The following is a 20,745-nucleotide window of genomic DNA, read 5'->3' as shown; positions in this document are numbered from 1 at the left end:
GGGGGGACAGTTCCTATGGTCAAACAAGTTTGCGGAATGCTAGATTCAACAAAATTAAACAGGATTCTTACCAGCAGGAATTCTCAGAACCTTTAATTAGCTAACAATGCATTGTGATTCTGCAAAAGGAAAATATTAATTCATTGTGTTCCCAAAACTTATTCGACCATGAAACATGCTTTTCACTGAGTTTTTCAACGCAGTGTTTTCTGTGTTTGCAAATAATGAGATCAGGCATCTTTGTATGTACAGAAGTTTAACCAGCCACTGAAATAAGCATGAGCCAAAGGTAGAGCACTAACTGAACAGTGTTGGCACACTCGTAGTCAGCAGGGACCATGCTGCATGGAGTAACTCTCCAAGGTACTATCCTAGAAAGAAAAACTAAAGTGTCCAAAGCTTCTCGATCTCATTTAATCCAACCCCCTTCTAGGGCACTAAAGAACACCAGTGGATGAAGGAAAAATGATCTCACGTCATTTCCATACTTGGCTCAATAGAGCTCCCGCTCCGTTATTCTCAAAAGTCTATTAACATGATTGCTTCATAATTACAAAGGCTAACTGCCAAGAATTTTTCTCAGGAAGCAAGGCACTGCTTGTCTTTAACTGCTCTTCCGGCACGTGCAAAAGGGTCAAAGTTTTTTTTAAGTTTCCTATCTTGTTGTTTTAACTGAATAATCACTAAAAATACCATTTGAGTGACTGCAAGATAAACAGAGAAAAACATCGTCCAAGGCACAAAGTAAATCCAACAATATAGATGATTTTTGACGGGAGTACAGGATTCTGAATTGACGGAAGTTATCAGCTCCAAGGACCAGAAGTACGATAGCACCTAATGCCTTCTCTCTGGTTAAGCTGTTCTGCCAGAATTTTAATTCCTTCAAAGACCACCCTCAAAGTTGCAATGGACAGGCTCACAGGTTCCCTGTCAGTAGACTTTATCCTTGATAGATAGATCCTCAAAGGTCAGTTGCTACCCATGGGTGCCTTCTTCATCTTTCTTCGTTATTCCTGAATAGAGAGGCACTGCTAAGCACCTTTCTCCCACCCAAGTTAGAGGACCGATCAGCGATATCCTACATCGTCCCAAAGATTGGGGCAAAACGGAGAGGGGGAAGGTATTTACAGAGCACTCAGTGCCAGATATTTTCATAAGTATTTCCCCATTAAAAATAAGGAAAAAAAGAAAGATTCCTTCCTTGTTTTGCAGATAGGAAAACTGGGGCTTAGAGGAGTTATAAAACTTGTTCAAGGTCAAACAGCTAGTAAGCAAATTCGGTAAAATTTGAACCAGGTGTGGGTGAGCCCCAATCTGTTTTACAAATGTCAAGCTATCTCCTAATCACAAAAAACTTCACTTTATACAGGAGCACATATGGCTCATTTATTACCATATCTTTCAGTATCTAGCAAAACATCGCAACTTCTTTGAGTTATGTAGCCCTTTATTATCAACTAAAGAGTATCTGTTGTACAAGTTTGGTAATGCAACTTATTAAAAAAATTCCACCATTTTGTTTATGTAAATAAAAATAGTGCTATCGTTTATGTAGAGCTTGCCAAACTATTTGGAAAGAGAATATATGTGCATCTCAACTTATATCACTACCCCAACTCATGTTCAGATCTTCTCATTCATTTGCTCAAATCCATGGAGTTATTTATTCTTGACTGCTGGGAACAGACTTTCTTAACTCAGCATTTTGTGAAAAAAAAAGTCAAAATACTTGAATAGCTTCATTTCATGCTCATTATCTCGGCTTGCATTTTTTCCTTTTGTTTGTTTCTTTGCTTTTAAAAATAGATTTCCAAATCAAGATACATTCAGATAAAAAAAAAAAAAAAAACAGGACGGAAAGCAATGCCACCAATCTGAAAGTCACATGGCTACAGCACCTGTGTCTGCAGTAATCCCAAATTAAATATGAAACTCATATAATTTATGAAACAATCTCTTGTGTACTTGATTAGAAAAATAATAATACGTCCTAGGACTGTAGACTTGGATTCTATTCCACTCTAACAGTTGCCACTCTGGTTAAGTCTTTCTGATTGTTTCCTCATTATTTAAAATAAGAGATCTTTTACAGTTCTTTAAAAATCCCCATGATTCTCTAGTCAATTGCAGCTCAACTGCCTTTCCAATGAATAAACAATTTAAAATGATCCTACCCTCCCACCCCTTTTTAAATTTCTTTGGCAAAGGCCAAGGACTTACCCATCTTCCAGTTAAATGTGCTTTTTAGTGTGACAGAAAATTAAGCAGGAAAGTACAGTCACCAGCTAGACAAAGTGATGAACAGTGTTTGAAAAATGGTTTACTAAATTAGAAAGCAACAAACCAGTTTGCTTATTTTGGCTGCAGGTATCATAATTCATATCCCCTCAAAAGGTAGAGAGAAAAAGTAATCTTTTCTAGGAAAGGCTGCAATACAGTAAAGCTGCTTTCCCTCTTGCTTAGCCTGATATTGTATATTCACAAATGAAAATAATTCTGAGGGCTTTTCCTCATATAGATGCCCACAACACCTGCTTTCAAATTCTTATAATCAGAAAAATTATGTAATAGACTATCTGGCTAGATCCTTACTGTGGTAACTAATAGCTTCATCCCATGAGACCTAGGTTTCCCAGTGTAGTTTCCTTGGCATTTCACTCCCTCAGAATCAACTTGAAGGCAACGCGTTTGGAGTCCTGGTGACACAGTGGTTAAAGAGTTTGGCTGCTAACCAAAAGGTCAGCAGTTTAAATCTACCAGCCACTCCTTGGAAACTCTACAGGGCAGTTCTACTCTGTCCTATAGAGTTGCTATGAGTTGGAATCGACTCAACAGCAACAGGTTTGGTTTGGTATTATCCCATCGTTTTCATTTCCCTTCTCACCTGTTATGGATTGAATTGTGTCCCTCCAAAACATGTACTGTAAATCCTAACCTCTGTGCCTATGGTTCTAATCTCATTTGGGAATGGGCTACCTTTATGTTAATGAGGCAGGATTAGTATAGGGTGTATTTTGAGTCAATCTGTTTTGAGATAGAAAATAAATTAAAACAAGCAAGCTAGGCAAGCAGAGATGGGGGAACAGACATGCCAAGCCACATGAAGATTGCTCAGGAGCCGAAGCTCAGAAGAGACAAGGACCTGCCTCTAGAGCTGACAGAGACAGAAAGCCTTCCCCTAGAGCTGGCACCCTGAATTTGGACTTTTAGCCCCCTAAACTGTGAGAAAATAAATTTCTGTTTGTTAAAGCCACCTGCTTGTGGTCTTTCTGTTATAGCAGCACGAGATAACTAAGACATCACTCAACATCTACGCAATTGTCCTGATGTAGTAAGACACACTGTAAAATGAGAGTGTCTAAATCATTTCCATGACAGTTTGGTAGAGTTGAGCAAGCATCAGTAACTCAAAAATCTCATTGACTCAACCTGATTTTCTGGGTTTAATTTACGAGTTACTCCTTCCAAACGTCAGCATTAGGAGCATTTCAATGTCAGTGTGCAGTCCTTGTGCATTTCTCTCTTCACAGGTTCCTGGGACATGGTCATGTCTATAGGGAGATGTACTAGAGGAGACTCTTTGGGGGAAAACGCTCCCCTAAGCTACTCTCTCTAGCAGATGATCAGCTAGTGGACAATTTCCCCTTCCCATATACACATACCCATCTCTTTTTCACAGCTCTGGCCACCAGGCCCAGGGACCATACAAGCTAACATTCCTTGTCAGAAAACTTTAGTCACACTAGCTATAAACCTAACATTATTGCCTCATTTATGTGGACAGCAGAATCATCTTAGTACGGTGCTTCTTTACAGAGTGTGTATGAATCAACTGGGGACTTTGCTAAAAAGCAGATTCAGAATAAACAGGTCTGCGGTAGGGCCCAAACTTCTGCATTGCTAACATGTTTCCATACAATGCTGACACTGCTGGTTTGCAAACCACACTTAAGTATCAAGGTCCTAGCACCTTTGCCTTCTCCAAATTTGGAGCATATTTTAGCTGAAGGTGTCCTTGTGGGAAATGCAGGATCTCTGGACTGGAGAATTCCACCCTGCACAAAGGGGCTGTTTGCTGGCTGTTACTGCTGGGACTCAGGATCCTGCCTCCTACCCAGATCTATTCGCCAGATTCTTCCTAGTTAATTGAACGGCCAATCCTGGCTCAGCCTCATCAGCCTTGCCTGAGGCACTCTGCCAGCAACCCAAACATCTGTGGCGTGGAGCACTTGCTAAAAATGTAGATTCCTGGGCCCTATCCCTGCAATTCTGATACCTTAGGTCTGCAGTGGCTCCAAACACCCGCAGTTAAACAGACAGCCTAGATGATTCTAATGCAGGTGGCCTCAGGAACCATTCTGAGATTCTGGGGAAGGAAATGTATGAAATCTCTTTGATGGATTGGAGAAATCTATATCCTACGGTCACTGAAGCCTTTATATCAAAGAAAAGACACGATAGAGAGGTGCGAAAAAGAAAAAAGGACTTCAGTATCTGATACTACGATAGAAGAAATAATTTCCTCCCCATTTGGACAAACTGCCAAAGCTTTTATGGTTAATTTCAATATATTCTGTCTTTTTCCTTGGAGAAGTTCCTTAAAAATGTGCAGTATGTCTGTGTATTCTATAGAAAATCCTTTTAATGCCGGTATGATTACAGATACAGTCCATTAATGATCAAAATATCAAGGAAATGGCTATTTGCCCTCTGACTAAACAAATGAAACAGCAGTGTGTGTGGGTACATGTACATTTTTAAAAAATATATCCAAGAAGACAAACATTGAAATCAGTTAATAAAAATAAGGAATGAACATTTTAATCAGTGCCACAGGAAATGGCAGAAACAAATGTAAAATGCAAAAGTAACTTCACTTAGGCCTCTGTGAAGAAAATGTCCTCTCTAAGAAGGGTTGCCATTTGGCTGCTTGGTCTCTGCTGGGGCAGGTGTGGCATCTTCAGGGGCATGAGCCTTTGTCGGTGCAGTGACAGACGCTGCCACAGCAGCAGTGATCTCTGCTGGCGCAGCAGTGGCTTCTGGGTCGGAGCTGGCTGTCTGACTGGGGGTGGCCTCAGCTCCACCTGGAATGATCTCGGCTAAATCCGGGGTGGTCTCAGTTTCAGAGGCTGATGTTTCTTGACTGGAGCTGGTATCTGCTGAACTGTGTAGAACGTCCCCTTGAACAGGTGGGGTCTCTTCTTCTGTTTCCAATTCTGTTTCCTGACTTTGAACTTCCTCACCTTCTTCTACCATAGCAGGAGGGAGTTGCAATAAAGTCTAATGAAAAAGAAGACAACGTCAATGTGAATTCAAATGAAAAAACATTGTGATTTACAATGCCAAGTTCTCACATTATGTTCCTAATAGATACTGTTCACACCAGAGCTCTACTCCAAAACACGTAGCAACTCTCACTGGCAACAGTGGCCTAGGTTTTGCTGACCCCACAGAATATGCCTACCTGTATGTCACATATTAATGATCAAAGTATGTATTAAACCTTCAGAGATGAAAACTACACAAAAAGAGGCTGTTAGATATTTTAGCAAAGAAATTTGCTGTAACATTTCTGTGAAAAACACTGGCTGATTAGGACTAATGGGCACATGAACTCAAGCAAGGACCAACTCTAGTCAAGAAGTCCTGTGGAGGGGTAGTGACGAGCCAAGCCTTGAGGCAAGGCCATGGCAGGGAGGGAGCAGCAGGCAACAGGGCTCTGCCCTCGCTCAGATCAGAAAACTGGTGCGGATCTATATGCTGGGCCTATGGCACCCCATGGCACCTAGAGCTAAGACTTGGCTTCTCTCCTTAGGGAGTGTTTATCTTGTTGGAGACTGAAAAAATGATTTTTTAAGGGCCACTTACAATAGTAGCAAAAATACACAATGCTTAGCAATAATGCTATCAAAATATGTGTAAGGTTTGTATGCTGAAAACTAGGAAATGCTGATGAGAAAATTCAAAGGAGATGTAAAAAAATAGATACCATATTCATGGAATGCAAGACTGAATACTGTTAAGATGTTAGTCTTCCCAAATTGAAGGTTTATAAATTCAAAATAAATCTACACAAAATCTAAGTTTTTTTTGGGGGGGGGCGGAGGGAGGGGTGTAGAAATTGACATGCTGATTCTAAAATGTATATATACAAAAGCAAAGAAACTAGAAAAGCCAAAACAGTTTTGAAAAGGAACAAAGCTGAAGAACTCACATTACTTAATTTCAAGATTTATTATAAGTTACCATAACGAAGGTAATGTGGTGTTGGCCAAAGATACACAGATCAACAGAACAGAACAGATCCTAGAAACAGAGCCCCGCGTATATGGTACACTGATTTTCAAGTAAGATAACCAGGCAGTTCAACAGAGAAAGAGGAGTCTTCTCAGCAAACGGTGCTGAAACAACTGGATGTCCACATGAAAATGAATAAAACCACCCGTACTATGCGCCATATAAAAAACTAACTCAAAATGTCCCATTGCACTAAATGTCAAACCAAACGTAGAAAACTCCTCGAAAAGAACATCAGGGAAAATCTTCATAACTTTGGGGTATGCTAAGATTTTTTAGGACATAAAAAGCATGAATCATAAAGAACAAACTGATAAGGTGAACTTCATCAAAATTTAAAACTCTTGGAAATATTCTGTTAAGAAAATAAAAGAACAAATTATAGACTTGGAAAAAATTGTAGTAAAACACATATTTAATATTTGTAGCCAGAATAAATTTTTAAAAACTTTCTAAACTCAATAAAGCAAATAACCCAATTTAAGAAATGGGCAAGAAATCTGGACACATCCTCAAAGAAGATATAAAGATGTCAAATAACCACATGAAAAGATTCTCAAGATCAATAATCATTAGAGAAACGCAAACCGAAACCACAATGAGACCACTACACACCTTATTAGGGGAATGGCTGAAATAAAAAAGACCAGCCATACCAAGTGTAGGTAAGGATGCTGAACAACTAGAACACTCATACACTGCTTGTGGGAATATAAAATGTTACAACCACTTTGGAAAATAGTTGGGCAGTTTCTGAAACAGTAGAAATATGCCAACCATATTATCTAGTCATTCACTGCTAGGTATTATGCCCCAAAGAAATAAAAGCCTATGTCCACACAAAGAGTTGCACAAGAATGCTCACAGCAGCTTTATTGGAAATCGCCAAAAACTGGTGTCATGGATTGAATCATGTCCCCCCAAAAACGTGTGCATCAACTTGGTTAGGCCATGATTCCCAGTTTTGTGTGGTTGCCTTCCATTCTGTGGTTGTAATTTTATGTTGAGAGGATTAGGGTGGGATTGTAACATCACCCTTATTCAAGTCACCTCCCTGATCCAAGGTAAAGGGAGTTTCCCTGGGATGTGGCCTGCACCACCTTTTATCTCTCAAGAGATAAAAGGGAAGAAAGCAGACAGTTGAGGACCTCATACCACCAAGAAAGCAGCACCAGGAGCAGAGCACATCCTTTGGACCTGGGGTCCCTGCACCTGAGAAGCTCCTTGACCAGGGGAAGATTGACAACAAGGACCTTCCTCCAGAGCCTAGAGAGAGAGAAAGCCTTCCCCTGGAGCCGACACCCTGAATTTAGACTTGTAACCTGCTGGACTGTGAGAAAATGAATTTCTCTTTGTTAAAGCTATCCACTTTTGGTATTTCTGTTATGGCAGCACTAGATGACTAAGACAAGTGGAAACAATGCAAATGTCCCTCAACAAATGAATGGGTAAACAAATGACGGCACAGTCATACAATGGCATACTACTCAGAAATAAAAAGGAAAGAACTATCTATACACATGATAAATGAATGAATCTCAAAAAAATTATGTTAAATAAAAGTAGCTGGGTGGGGGGAAGAGTACATACTATACAATACTATTTACTTAAGTTTCTAGAAAATGGAGGCTAATCTATAGCAACAGAGTACAGACTGTTGGTCGCCTAGGGGCAGTGAGGGAAGGGGTGGTGAAGGACGGAGGGGGAATTACTAATGGGCACAAGGAAACTCTCAGGGAGAGTAAATATGTTCTTTATCTTGACTGTGGTGATAGTTTCACAGATAAACACTTAGGCCAGAACTTACCAAACTGTATACTTTGAATATGTGTAATTTACTGCATGCCAAATATATCTACATAAAGGATGTTTAAGAAATATGAATGTATTTATGTAACCATGAACAATCACAGTCAATTCTAGTTTAGTTGCTTTTCTACAAGGACTCGAATACTTCAAAGATTTATTCTGCAAAAGAGAAGATTCTTCTTACACCAAGAAAAATAAAATATTAATTCAGAGAAGACTCACCTGATGATAGTGATGTGTAGTTTGTATCAAATGCATGTACATGTTGTACACAAAGTTTGCCATCTGCGGCATATTCTTTATTATCTGTACTTCATGAGATGGTCTCTCTCCATTCTAGAAGAAGGCAAAAAGAAAGTATACAGTGAAACACCCTAAAAACTAACATTTCAATTGAAGCCCAGGTCTCTATCTTAGCTACAAACACCATTAGGGCAAGAGGACATAAGACACAAGCAACACGGGTGTCCAAGAGAAACGTCCTGAAGAGTAGTGACACAATTCAGATTTAGAAAAGCTAGAGTCTAGGAGTACAGGTTCACTATGAGTCACAACTGACTCCACGGCAGTGGGTTTAGAGTCTAGGAGAGCAAAGAGTTGCCAGTTTTTAATACAGTTTCCTGCTGGCAAACAAAAGGCAGCTGTAGTCAATAAAGCTATGTAGAGAATTGGTAAGGGGTAAGGAATCATTTCAATAGAAAGAAAAATCAACACGTCTAAAGTAGTGGTCTCCGGCACTGTTTATGCCCCAAAGGGAGTACACGAGATAATTCAGAACTATTTTAACTATTCTTCCTGTTTACGTTTTCTAAAAAATAATAAGATTTACTATTATTTAATATATAGGTTGTTAGTCTGGGGTGATGATATTAGTTTTTTTTAACTAATAAAGTATATGATTAAAATTTTTGGCAAATTTTGTATAGACTTTGTGGTGTCCATCAGAATTGCCTAAGGAGTTTGTAAAACCGCAGACGTTCCAGCCCCTGGAGATTCAGCTTCGGCAGATCTGGGGTAGAAGGAGATTATTCTGACGGAGTAGTTCTGACAGTACTCTGAGAAACACTGCTCTGTTAATGTAGGCAAAACAGTAAACTAAAGGAAAAAATACAAGATTTGCACCTTCTTCCTAAACCACCCTAGAATAAAGATTAATTTTTTTGTCATTAAAATGTTTATAAAGTCTTCCTCTTTCTTATTATAGGAATAATTCAGAAAACTTATTCTAAGAAAAAGGATTGTACCTTAAAATGAGAAATTATTTAAAGCATAAAAAGTTAGAAATAGCACATTAAATAGTATTGTTCAGAATTAAGCAGGATGGCTGTATTACATGTATGCAGGTGTCCCTTTTGATACTGATCCCTTTTTGCAATCCTTACAACTTCCGTGTGCACAGATGCCATGCTATATTATGTCTTCAATTCTGAAATATTGCCTTCAAAACACAAGGTTTTCTTGTTTTGTTTTGTTTTCTGGTGGGCGCTGCCTCTCCTGAGATGCGTGCTAACTGCTCAACCCTTCCATCCCCCACACTGTCACTAGAGCAGAAGATGAGGAGATGTTCTCAGCCCTCAGCCCCCAGGGGCTTGAATCCATGAGTACTGTGGAAAGCAGCAGTTTCCCAGCTTTCTGTTCACTGGTATAGCCCGAGGTAGTCTCCAGGTTATGTGCCTGGAGTCCTCGTATGGGAATCACCTCACGAGTAGGTTAAACATGAAGGCGCCTAGGCTATGCCACAAACCGCTTGTCAGGAATCAGCCTGTTTAACAATCAGTCCACAAAAGACTGAGAACTGGAGAACTTCAGGGTGCATCCAGACTTCAGAGGAGATACTCGAGGTTTTAACGATCCCAACCATCATTATCTTTCCACCCTGTTCTCCCTATTCCCCCACAGCAGCATTTAAAAAAAGGGGGAGGGGCAGTTAAACATAAGTATTTAGCATTATTATAAAACAAACATACATCATTTACTTTTTTTTAAGGTGGTGGGATGAAGAACTGTACCATGAACATTTAAGGACATACTGTTAAATGAAAAATGCAAAGTCAAAAAGTATGCTACCCTTTGTGTAAGAAAGAATATAAGGAAATACAAAGGTTTCTGTACTCCTTCGTGGCAAAAGGAATACAAGAAGGATAAACTAGAGAGACCGGTTACTTACGGAGGGTGGAGGAGGGAGTGGTAAAAAAAAAGGGTTAGAAAGCGGGTAGCGGGGCAAGGAAGGAGTGGTATGTCTCTGTCTATCCCTCCTTTACTCCCCAGACTGTAGACTTCTTAAGGGTTCATCAGTTAGTTAGAGAAGTTCTCCTAACAAAGCTGAAGACAGGCAGTGCATACAATGATTATGAACATGGACTCTGGAGTCAAACTGCTTGGATTTTCAAAAACTGGGCCCTACACCTATTAGATGTGTGGCTGAGCTACTTAACCCTCTAACCCTTGGTTTCCTGACATGTAAAGTGGAATTAAAAAAAAAACTAACAGGGTTGTTTCCGAGACGAAACAAGATAATGTAAAGTACGAATAGCCCAAGACATGCTGAGTACTCAATAAATGTTAGCTGAAATTATTATTTTAAGATAAAAAAATCTAATTCAGTTCCTTCATGTAAGAAGTACTTTAGACCAGTGACCAGATTATTTGTGACAATGTTCCTAGCTAACGTGGTTACCTCTAAGAGGATCCTAATCTCCCACTCTGGTGAACCCTGTACTATGCAACAAGGAAAGAAGTCCTACCTTTCTAGCAGTCGGGAAAGGCTCTGTTGGAATTATATGCAAATGAAGTGGGCGGGCTGTGAGCTGGCTGAAAGCTGGCGTTAGTTCAAAACAGTTTTGGAAGAGGGACACTCTGGCGAAGATGTAAAGTCCAAGCCTGGCTCTGGACATGGCCACCACTAAGCGACGGACATCCCTTCAGGAAACAAACAAAATAATAATCAACACACTTCTACATTAGTTACATATTTACTTACACAACTTTCTTCTTCTTTTTTAACATATACCACTAAATATTTGTTAAGCTATGGCAATAAAAAATTAAGCTTCTTAAAAACTTAATAAGCACAGAGGGACTGCTTTGTTAACTGATGCCATGAGTCTAATGAATGAAGGAAAAGTTAATGCTTTCTTACTAACCTCTGTTTTTGTTTGGCAGGGAGGGGGATCACAAAATAACCAATGCAGATGGGGCCAAGACAGAGGGATAGCCAGATGCTTCTGGCGGTCCCTCTTACAACAAAGACCCAAAACATCAAGTGAAACCATTATATTTATGACAAGCTAGGAGCCCTGAACATCAAAGGCAAACTTAGAAAACGGACTGAGTGGCAGAGGGAGAGAGAGACTGTTCAGAGGCAGAGAGGAGTTGCTGGACCTGAATCGCTGGTAGCCCTCAGGCACCATTTCCAGAAGCAGGTGCGGCGGGCTGGTGGTAGCATTTGGCTGCAGTTTTCTCAGGGAAAAGCAGCCAGCTACACAGCCTATTCACACCTCTGGAACCAGAGAAGAACGGCGCTCTCGGGAAAAGCCAAGTACTTGCGGATATTTTACCACGCCTGCCCCGCCCCCAAGCTGGCTTCAGTGGCTATTGATTTCCCTGGGCCTGAGATAGGCCCTGTTGAGCACCCTGAGCCATGCTCCCAGACTTTGAGAAGGATAATTTGCCAGCTCTACTAACCTAGGGAGCTCAGGACAGATGCGGCTCCTGCCCAGGCATAAACTGTCTGTGGACTTTGAATACCTTTGCCCCCTTCATGGACCTGTGCGGGCCTACTCCAGGAGAATAGGCCCTTGCTGGCCGACTGCAACTGTTTAAGCTGGGGGGTGGAGGGGTTGGTGTTTGATATTTGACACAGCTTTGCCTATTAAACAGGGTCCTCACCTACCCACATTAGGGGTCTAAGGACTGGTGGCTCCACTCAGGTCACCCAGTCACCTGCATCAGAGGTCCAAGGATAACTGATACCTTCAGTCCTTACAACCAAATGCATTGGGTGCCCATGGTCTGTCTGCAGAACCAAACCACCAGAATGCTCTAGGGAACAAGGACACGCTTTCCCCAGAGACACTTGGGGGTCAGTTCTCAGCCCCCTGCCTTGTTCAGAGCATAATCCCCTGCTGCAACCTGATACCAGTACCTACACCAAACACGCCTGCCCCTCTAAGACTGTAGGACAGAGCCTGTACCACACACTTGATAACCAGCTACCTGGATACCTGAGATGAATCCACACAAGAAAAGTGAACAGACTCATAAGCTCATATACCTGATAACGGCCCTAGCCATCTGGTGACAGGACGTCAGAGACCCAAAATGCGAAAATAATTAAGTTAGCTCACTCAAGCAACGCGTTGGGCATATCAAAACAAAACAAAGCAAGAAACTAGGATACAGTAAGCAAACATAAACTAATACAATAACTTATAGATGGCTCAGAGACAACAGTCAATATCAAACCACATAAAGCAACAGACTATGATCGCTTCAACAATCTCACAAAACAGAGAATCAGAGGATCTTCTAGATGAAGGTACCTTCCTGGAATTACTGGATGCAGAATTCAAAAGATTAATACACAGAACTCTTCAAGACATAAGGAAGATAGGGAAATATGCAGAACAACACAAGGAACACACAGATAAAACAGCTGAAGAAATTAAAAAGGTTCTTCAAGAACATAATGAAAAATATAGTAAGTTGCAAGAATCCATAGTGAGACACCAACTAGAAATTCAGAAGATCAACAATAAAATTACAGAATTAAACAACTCAACAGAAAGTCAGAGGAGCAGAATCCAACAAGTGGAAGGCAGAATGAGTGACCGTGAAGATTAAGCACTTGGCACCAATATGTTTGAAGAAAAATCAGATAAAAGAATTAAAAAAAATGAAGAAAACTTAAGAATCATGTGGGACTCTATCAAGAGAAATAACCTACTAGTGATTGGAGTACCAGAACAGGGACAGTAACAGAAAACACATAGAGAATTGTTGAAGATTTGTTGGCAGAAAACTTCCCTGATACCGTGAAAGATGAGAAGATATCAATCCAAGTTGCTCATCGAACTCCACTTTAAAAGAAAGTCACCAAGACATAATATAATCAAACTTGCCAAAAGCAAAGATAAAGAGAGAATTTTAAGAGCAGCTAGGGATAAATGAGAAGTCACCTACAAAGGAGAGTCAATAAGAATAAACTCAGACTACTTGGCAGCAAACATGCACGCAAGAAGGCAATGCGATGACTTACATAAAGCACTGAAGGAAAAAAATTGCCAGCCAAGAGTCATATATCCAGCAAAACTGTCTCTCAAATATGAAGGTGAAATTAGGACATTTCCAGATAAACAGAAGTTTAGGAAATTCATAAAAACTAAACCAAAACAAGATATACTAAAGGGAGTTCTTTGGTTAGAAAATCAATAATATCAGGTATCAACCTAAGACTAGAACATTGGACAGGGCAAAAAGATGTCAATCCAGACAGGGAAATTACAAAAATAAATCAAGATAAAAAAAAAAAAACACTCGAAACAGGGAAACAGCGATATCATTATGTAAAAGAAGGCCACATTAAAATAATAAAGAAGGACTAAGAAATGTAGTCATAGATCTTTCACATGGAGAGGAAGACATGGCGACATACAGAAATAAAAGTTAGGTTTAAACTTAGAAAAATATGGGTAGATATTAAGGTAACCAAAAAGGAGATTAACTATGCTACTCATCAAAATAAAACACAAGAAAAAAATACAGACTCAGCAGAAACAAAATCAACAATATGAGGAAAAGACAATATATATAACAACTCGGCACAAAAAATTAAGTGGGAAAAAGAAACTGTCAACAACACACACAAAAAAGACATCAAAATACCTATCCATAATTACACTGAATGTTAATGGATGAAAAGTACCGACAAAGAGAGAGTGGCAGAATGGATAAAAAAAACACGATCAATCTATATGCTGCCTAGAAGAGATGGACCTTAGACTTAGAGACACAAACAAACTAAAACTCAAAGGATGGAAAAAATATATATCAAACAAACAACAAGCAAAAAAGAGCAGGAGTGGCAACATTAATTTCTGACAAAATAGACTCTAAAGTTAACCCCACAACAAAGGATAAGGAAGGACACTATATATTGATTAAAGTGACACTATACCAGGAGGATATAACCATATTAAATATTTATGCACCCAATGACAGGGCTGCAAGATACATAAAATGAACTCTATCAGCATTGAAAAGTGAGATAGACAGCACCACAATTATAATAGAAGACTTCAACACACCACTTTCAGTGAAGGACAGGACATCCAGAAAGAAGCTAAATAAAGAAATGGAAGATCTAAATGCCACAATCAACCAACTTGACCTCATAGACATATACAGTACATGCCACCCAACAGCAACCAAGTATACTTTCTTTTCTAGCGCGCATGGAACACTCTCTAGAATGGACCACATATTAGGTCATAAAGCACGCCTTAGCAGAATCCAAAACATCAACATATTACAATGCATCTATTCTGACCACAAGGCCATAAAAGTAGAAATCAATAACAGAAAAAGCAGGGAAAAGAAATCAAACACTTGGAAACTGAACAATACCCTGCTCAGAAAAGACTCGGTTATAGAAGATATTAAAGATGAAATAAAAAAATTCGTAGAAACCAATGAGAATGAAAACACTTCCTATCAGAACCTTTGGGACGCAGCTAAAGCAGTGCTCAGAGGTCAATTTATATCAATAAATATATACATACAAGAAGAAGAAAGGGCCAAAAATTAAAGAATTATCCCTATAACTTTAACAAATAGAGGGCAACAAACGAAACCTTCAGACACTAAAAAAAAAAAAAAAAAAAAAGACACTAGAAGAAAGGAAATAATAAAAATTAGAGCAGAATTAAATGACAAAAGAAAACAGAAAAACAATTGAAAGAGTTAACAAGATCAAAATCTGGTTCTCTGAAAAAATTAACAAAATTGATAAACCACTGGCCAAACTGACAAAAGAAAAACAGGAGAGGAAGCAAATAACCCAAATAATAAATGCGATGGACAATAGTACAACAGGCCTAACTGAAATTAAAAGAATCAGATGAGATTACTATGAAAAATAGTACACTAACAAATTTGAAATGGATGAATTCCTAGAAACATACCACCCACTGAAACTAACACAAACAAAAGTAGAACAACTAAATAGACCCATGACAAAAGAAGAAATTGAAAAGGTAATCAAAAAACTCCCAACAGAAAAAAAGCCCAATGGCTTCACTGCAGAGTTCTACCAAACTTTCAAAGGTGAATTAACACCACTACTACTAAAGGTATTTCAGAGCACAGAAAAGGACCGAATACTCCCAAACTCATTCTATGAAGCCAGCATATCCCTGATACCAAAACCAGATAAAAACACCACAAAAAAAGAAAATTATATTTTTGTTTTTTTACAGACCTACATCCCTTCTGAACTTAGATGCAAAAGTCCTCAACAAAATTGAAGCCAAAAGAATTCAACAACGTATCAAAAGAATAACTCACCAGGACCAAGTGGGATTCATACCAGGTCAGCAGGGATGGTTCAACATCAGAAAAACAACTAATGTAATCCATCATATAAATAAAAAATGAGAACCACATGATTTTATCAATTGATGCAGAAAAGGCATTTGACAAAGTTCAACACCCATTCATGACAAAAACTCTCAGCAAAATAGGAGTAGAAGGAAAATTCCTCAACATAATAAAAGGCATTTATACAAAGCCAATAGCCAACATCATCCTAAATGGAGAGAGTCTGAAAGTATTGCCCTTGAGATCGGGAACCAGACAAGGATGCCCATTACCACCACGCTTATTCAACATTGTGTTTGAGGTCCTAGCCAGAGAAATTAGGGTAGATAAAGAAATAAAGGGCATCGAGACTGGTAAGGAAGAAGTAAAAAAGTATCTCTATTTGCAGATGACATGATCTTATATACAGAAAACCCTAAAGAATCCTCAAGAAAACTAGTGAAACTAATGGAAGAGTTCAGCAGAGTATCAGGATACAAGATAAACACACAAAAATCAGTTGGATTCCTCTAAAATAACAAAAAGAACATTGAAGAGGAAATCACCAAATCAATACCATTTACAGTAGCCCCCAAGAAGATAAAATACTTAGGAATAAATCTTACCAGAGATGTAAAAGATCTATACATAGAAAACAAGACACTATTGCAAAAAACCAAGAGACCTACCTAAGTGGAAAAACATACCTTGCTCATGGATAGAAAGAGTTAACATTGTAAAAATGTCTATCCTACCAAAAGTGATCTATAAATACAATGCAATTCCGATCCAAATCCCAATGACATTTTTTAATGAGATGGAGAAACAAATCACCAACTTCACATGGAAGGGAAAGAGGCCCCGGATTAAGTACAGCATTACTGAAAAAGAACAAAGTGGAAGGCCTCACTCTATCTGATTTTAGAACCTATCATACCCCCACAGTGGTCATAACAGCCTGGAACTGGTACAACAAGATACATAGACCAATGGAAAAGAATTGAGAATACAGACATAAATCCATCCACATATGAGCAGCTGATATTTCAGAAAGGCCTGAAGTCAGTTAAATGGGGAAAAGATAGTCTTTTTAACAAATGGTGCTGGCATAACTGGATATCCACCTGCAAAAAAATGAAACAAAACCCATACCTCATACCATGCACAAAAACGAACTCAAAATGGATCAAAGACCTAAATATAAAATCTAAAACGATAAAGATCATGGAACAAAAAAATAGGGACAATGTTAGGAGCCCTAATACATGGCATAAACAGTATACAAAACATTACTAACAATGCAGAAGAGAAACTAGATACCTGGGAGCTCCTAAAAATCAAACACCTACGCTCATTCAAAGACTTCACCAAAAGAGTAAAAAGATTACCTACAGATTGGGAAAAAGTTTTTAGCTATGACATTTCCGATCAACGTCTCATCTTTAAAATCTATATGATACTACAAAAACACAATTAACCCAATTAAAAAATGGGCAAAGGAAATGAACACACTTCACTAAAGAACACATTCAGGTGGCTAACAGATACATGAGGAAATGCTCACAATCATCAGCCATCAGAGAAATGCAAATCACTGAGATTCCATCTCACTCCAACAAGGCTGGCATTAATCCAAAAAACACAAAATAATAAATGTTGGAGAGGTTGTAGAGAGACTGGAACACTTCTACACTGCTGGTGGGAATGTAAAATGGTACAACCACTTTGGAAATCGATTTGGTGCTTCCTTAAAAAACTGGAAATAGAACTACCATAGATCCAGCAATCCTGCTCCTTGGAATATATCCTAGAGAAATAAGAGCCTTTACATGAACAGATACATGCACACCCATGTTCACTGCAGCACTGTTTACAATAGCAAAATGATGGAAGCAACCAAGGTGCCTATCAACGGATGAACGGATAAATAAATCATGGTATATTCACACAATGGAATACTATGCATTGATGAATCCGTGAAACATAATATGGAGGAATCTGGAAGGCATTATGCTGAGTGAAATTAGTCAGTTGCAAAAGGTCAAATACTGTATAAGACCACTAATAAGAACTCAAGAAATAGTTTAAACAGAGAAGAGAATATTCTTTGATGGTTACGAGAGGGGGGAGGGAAGGAAAGGAGTTTTCACTAATTAGATAGTAGATAAGAACCATTTTAGGTGAAGGGAAAGATGACACACAATACAGAAGAGGTCAGCACATCTGGACTAAATTAAAAGCAAACAAGTTTCCTGAATAAACACTTCGAAGGCCAGTGTAGCAGGGGTGGGCGTTTGGGGACCATGGTTTTAGGGGACATCTAAGTCAACTGGCATAATAAAATCTATTAAGAAAAAATTCTGCATCCCACTTTGGAGAGTGACATCTGGGGACTTAAACACTAGCAAGTGGCCATCTAACATGCATCAGTTGGTCTCAATCCACCTGGAGCAAAGGAGAATGAAGAATACCAAAGACGCAAGGTAATTATGAGCCCAACAGACAGAAAGGGCCGTATAAACCAGACACTATGTCAGCCTGAGACCTGAAGAACTAGATGGCGCCCGGCTACAACCGATGACTGCCCTGACAGGGAACAGAACAAAGAACCCCTGAGGGAGCAGGAGAGCAGTGGGATGCAGACCCCAAATTCTCGTACAAAGACCAGACTTAATGGTCTGAGACTAGGATGACCCCGGAGGTCATGGTCCCCAGACCTTCTGTTAGCCCAAGACAGGAACCATTCCTAAAGCTAACTCTTCAGACAGGGATTGGACTGGACTATGGGATAGACAACGATACTAGGGAAAAATGTGCTTCTTGGATCAAGTACATACATGACACTATGTTGCCATCTCCTGTCTGAAGGGGAGATGAGAGGGTAGAGAGGGTCAGAGGCTGGCCAAATGGATGCGAAAGGGGAGACTGGAGGGAAGGAGACTGCTGTCTCATTAGGGGGACAGCAATTAGGAGTATATAGCAAGGTGTTTATAAATTTTTGTATGAGAGTCTGACTTGATTTGTAAACTTTCACTTTAAAGCACAATAAAAAAAAAAAAAAAAAGTAAAATAACTAATGCACCAATTAAAGCCAAAGTAATAAATCAGTACTATGGTACAGTTCAGCTTTCAATAATCAATTTACTTTACCATCACTGTTGAATCAATCTGAACAAGCCCTTCCTCCAAATTCTCAGACTTCGCTTACCAAATCCTCAAGGTACATCGAGATCAAATCTTACTTACTAGATAACTCTTGCCACACTGTTTATACTTATGACAAATACACATAATACATAGGTATAACATATGATATAATACCATGCCCTATTCATGTATTTACTTTAGTACCTAAGCGCACAGCTTTGTCTACAATGTGCATTTAAAGTTCACATGAACAGTAATAAAAATGGCTAAATTGAACAATTTGACTATATATGTAGCTGACTATCTGATAAGTGATGTCAGTTTTCTTTATCTTCTAAAAAAGCTATAGGTTTTAAAAAGGGACTTGAAACAAATTTATAAAAGAGGATCTATATTTTAAGTCTCATTTCACCTCACTATTACACAGAATGCGTTTTAGTGAGAAAAGATAATTTTGGTTTCAAATACAGAGAACCGTTTGCTTGTTTGTTTTTTCCCCTGAGATGATTTTAGACGGCTATTGAAATCTGTGAATACTCTACAAATGAGAAGACTTTCACAAAGAATAACATTTTGTGAAGGAATAACATTTCCTGAAGGAAAATGTTAAAGAGTGTTGCAGAGACGTAAGGTTACAAAGACGATAATTAATCAGACAGAGAACCAGTGTTGGGGAATGGTCTGCCTCTATGCCTCCTATGTGGGATGCCCAGAACATTCTGATAAGGAGACTGAAGATTGGATCATACCCTCTCTCTCAGTTCCTTCTTCTTATCAGAGGTGGCTTTCCCCTATTCTGGGCACAGAATAACTTTCTCTGTCTCTTGAACATGTGCAAGCATTTTATGGCACCTGGCCAACCCCATTTCTGTATCTGTTCCTGGTGGCAGAGAGGGAACACGGTCTCTCTTGATTGTGGCACAAGAGGCATGCACGTAGAACACTGGCCTCGCACCGGCCTCACAGCCCACCAGTGAAGCTGATCTCGTTGTCTCTTGTCTATGTGAGTTAAGCATTAATACACGAACAAGTGGAGCATGAGTGACTCTTTTGTTGGCGACCAGGAGTTGGAATGTTTACATAAGGACTTTTGTCTCTGTACAATGTTAGATATTTAGGAATATCTCTAATTCAGCCCCATTTTCCATGGTGTTTATGGCCCTGATAGCAATCTAGTTTCCCTTGTCAGGACGTACTGTGTTACATCAGTACCTAACGTCAGCATGTATGTGGGGAGGGAAGGGATAGACACTCTCCTCCCCTACACAAAATTAAGACATTTAGGCAGAAAGAGCTTGGAGAAAATAAACCCCTTTGCAGTTTGTTTTCTCTACATTAGCCAGACACTGGATTCATAAAGGAAATACTATCTTCTAGGTTACTATAAGACAAATTGCTTTTTATTTTCTTTGCATTTCCTCAGTACCCTAAGAGGTCATGCTATAGGTGGGTGGTTCTAAAACTGATAAATGGATGTACAGTGCCAGAAATACTTAGCATGGATTCTCACACAAATATTATAAAGAAAATTATGGTTAAAACTTAATGTTTCAGGAGAAAAAGGAGGAGGTGGAGGGAGGTGACCTAAACTGTTGGTTTCATGGTAATGGCTGTATTATTACATTCAGGTCTCCCCTTCACATCCAGAAGGTGTAACAACACGTCCTCTTGCCGAGGTGGAGAGTACGCACCAGCTTACAGTAAGCAAGGTATGCACAGCTTAATTGTGTTTACTTCCTAATCTGTAGTGCAATTTCACTTGGGTTTCACATCCCTGATGTGAAAAACAGGTGAAACCGTGCACTATGATTAGTAAGTAAGTACAATTAAGCCCAGGCAGACCTTGCTCACTGGGTCATCTGTCCCTGTTCTTGAGCATTTATGGGGGGAAATAGGCCTACTTTCATCTTCCTT

General features: G+C 39.2%; 1 protein-coding gene across 1 annotated transcript in view; it reads right to left on the bottom strand.

Moving 5' to 3' along the window:
- Positions 1-4,623: 4,623 nt before the first annotated feature.
- The window catches only part of AQR (aquarius intron-binding spliceosomal factor), a 120,996-nt gene continuing 104,874 nt past the window's right edge, over positions 4,624-20,745 (bottom strand). The window contains exons 33-35 of the mRNA XM_049898977.1: positions 10,854-11,028; positions 8,332-8,445; positions 4,624-5,283 (exon numbers count right to left, since the gene is read on the bottom strand). Coding sequence (XP_049754934.1) covers positions 4,909-5,283; positions 8,332-8,445; positions 10,854-11,028 — 664 coding nt within the window. The 3' untranslated portion in view covers positions 4,624-4,908. The remainder of the gene's footprint in view (positions 5,284-8,331; positions 8,446-10,853; positions 11,029-20,745) is intronic.

The sequence above is a fragment of the Elephas maximus genome, chromosome 10 (genome assembly GCF_024166365.1).
Source record: "Elephas maximus indicus isolate mEleMax1 chromosome 10, mEleMax1 primary haplotype, whole genome shotgun sequence".
Lineage (NCBI taxonomy): Eukaryota > Metazoa > Chordata > Mammalia > Proboscidea > Elephantidae > Elephas > Elephas maximus.
The sequence above is the reverse complement of the archived record's forward strand: the minus strand, read 5'-3'. Positions and strand labels throughout refer to the sequence as shown.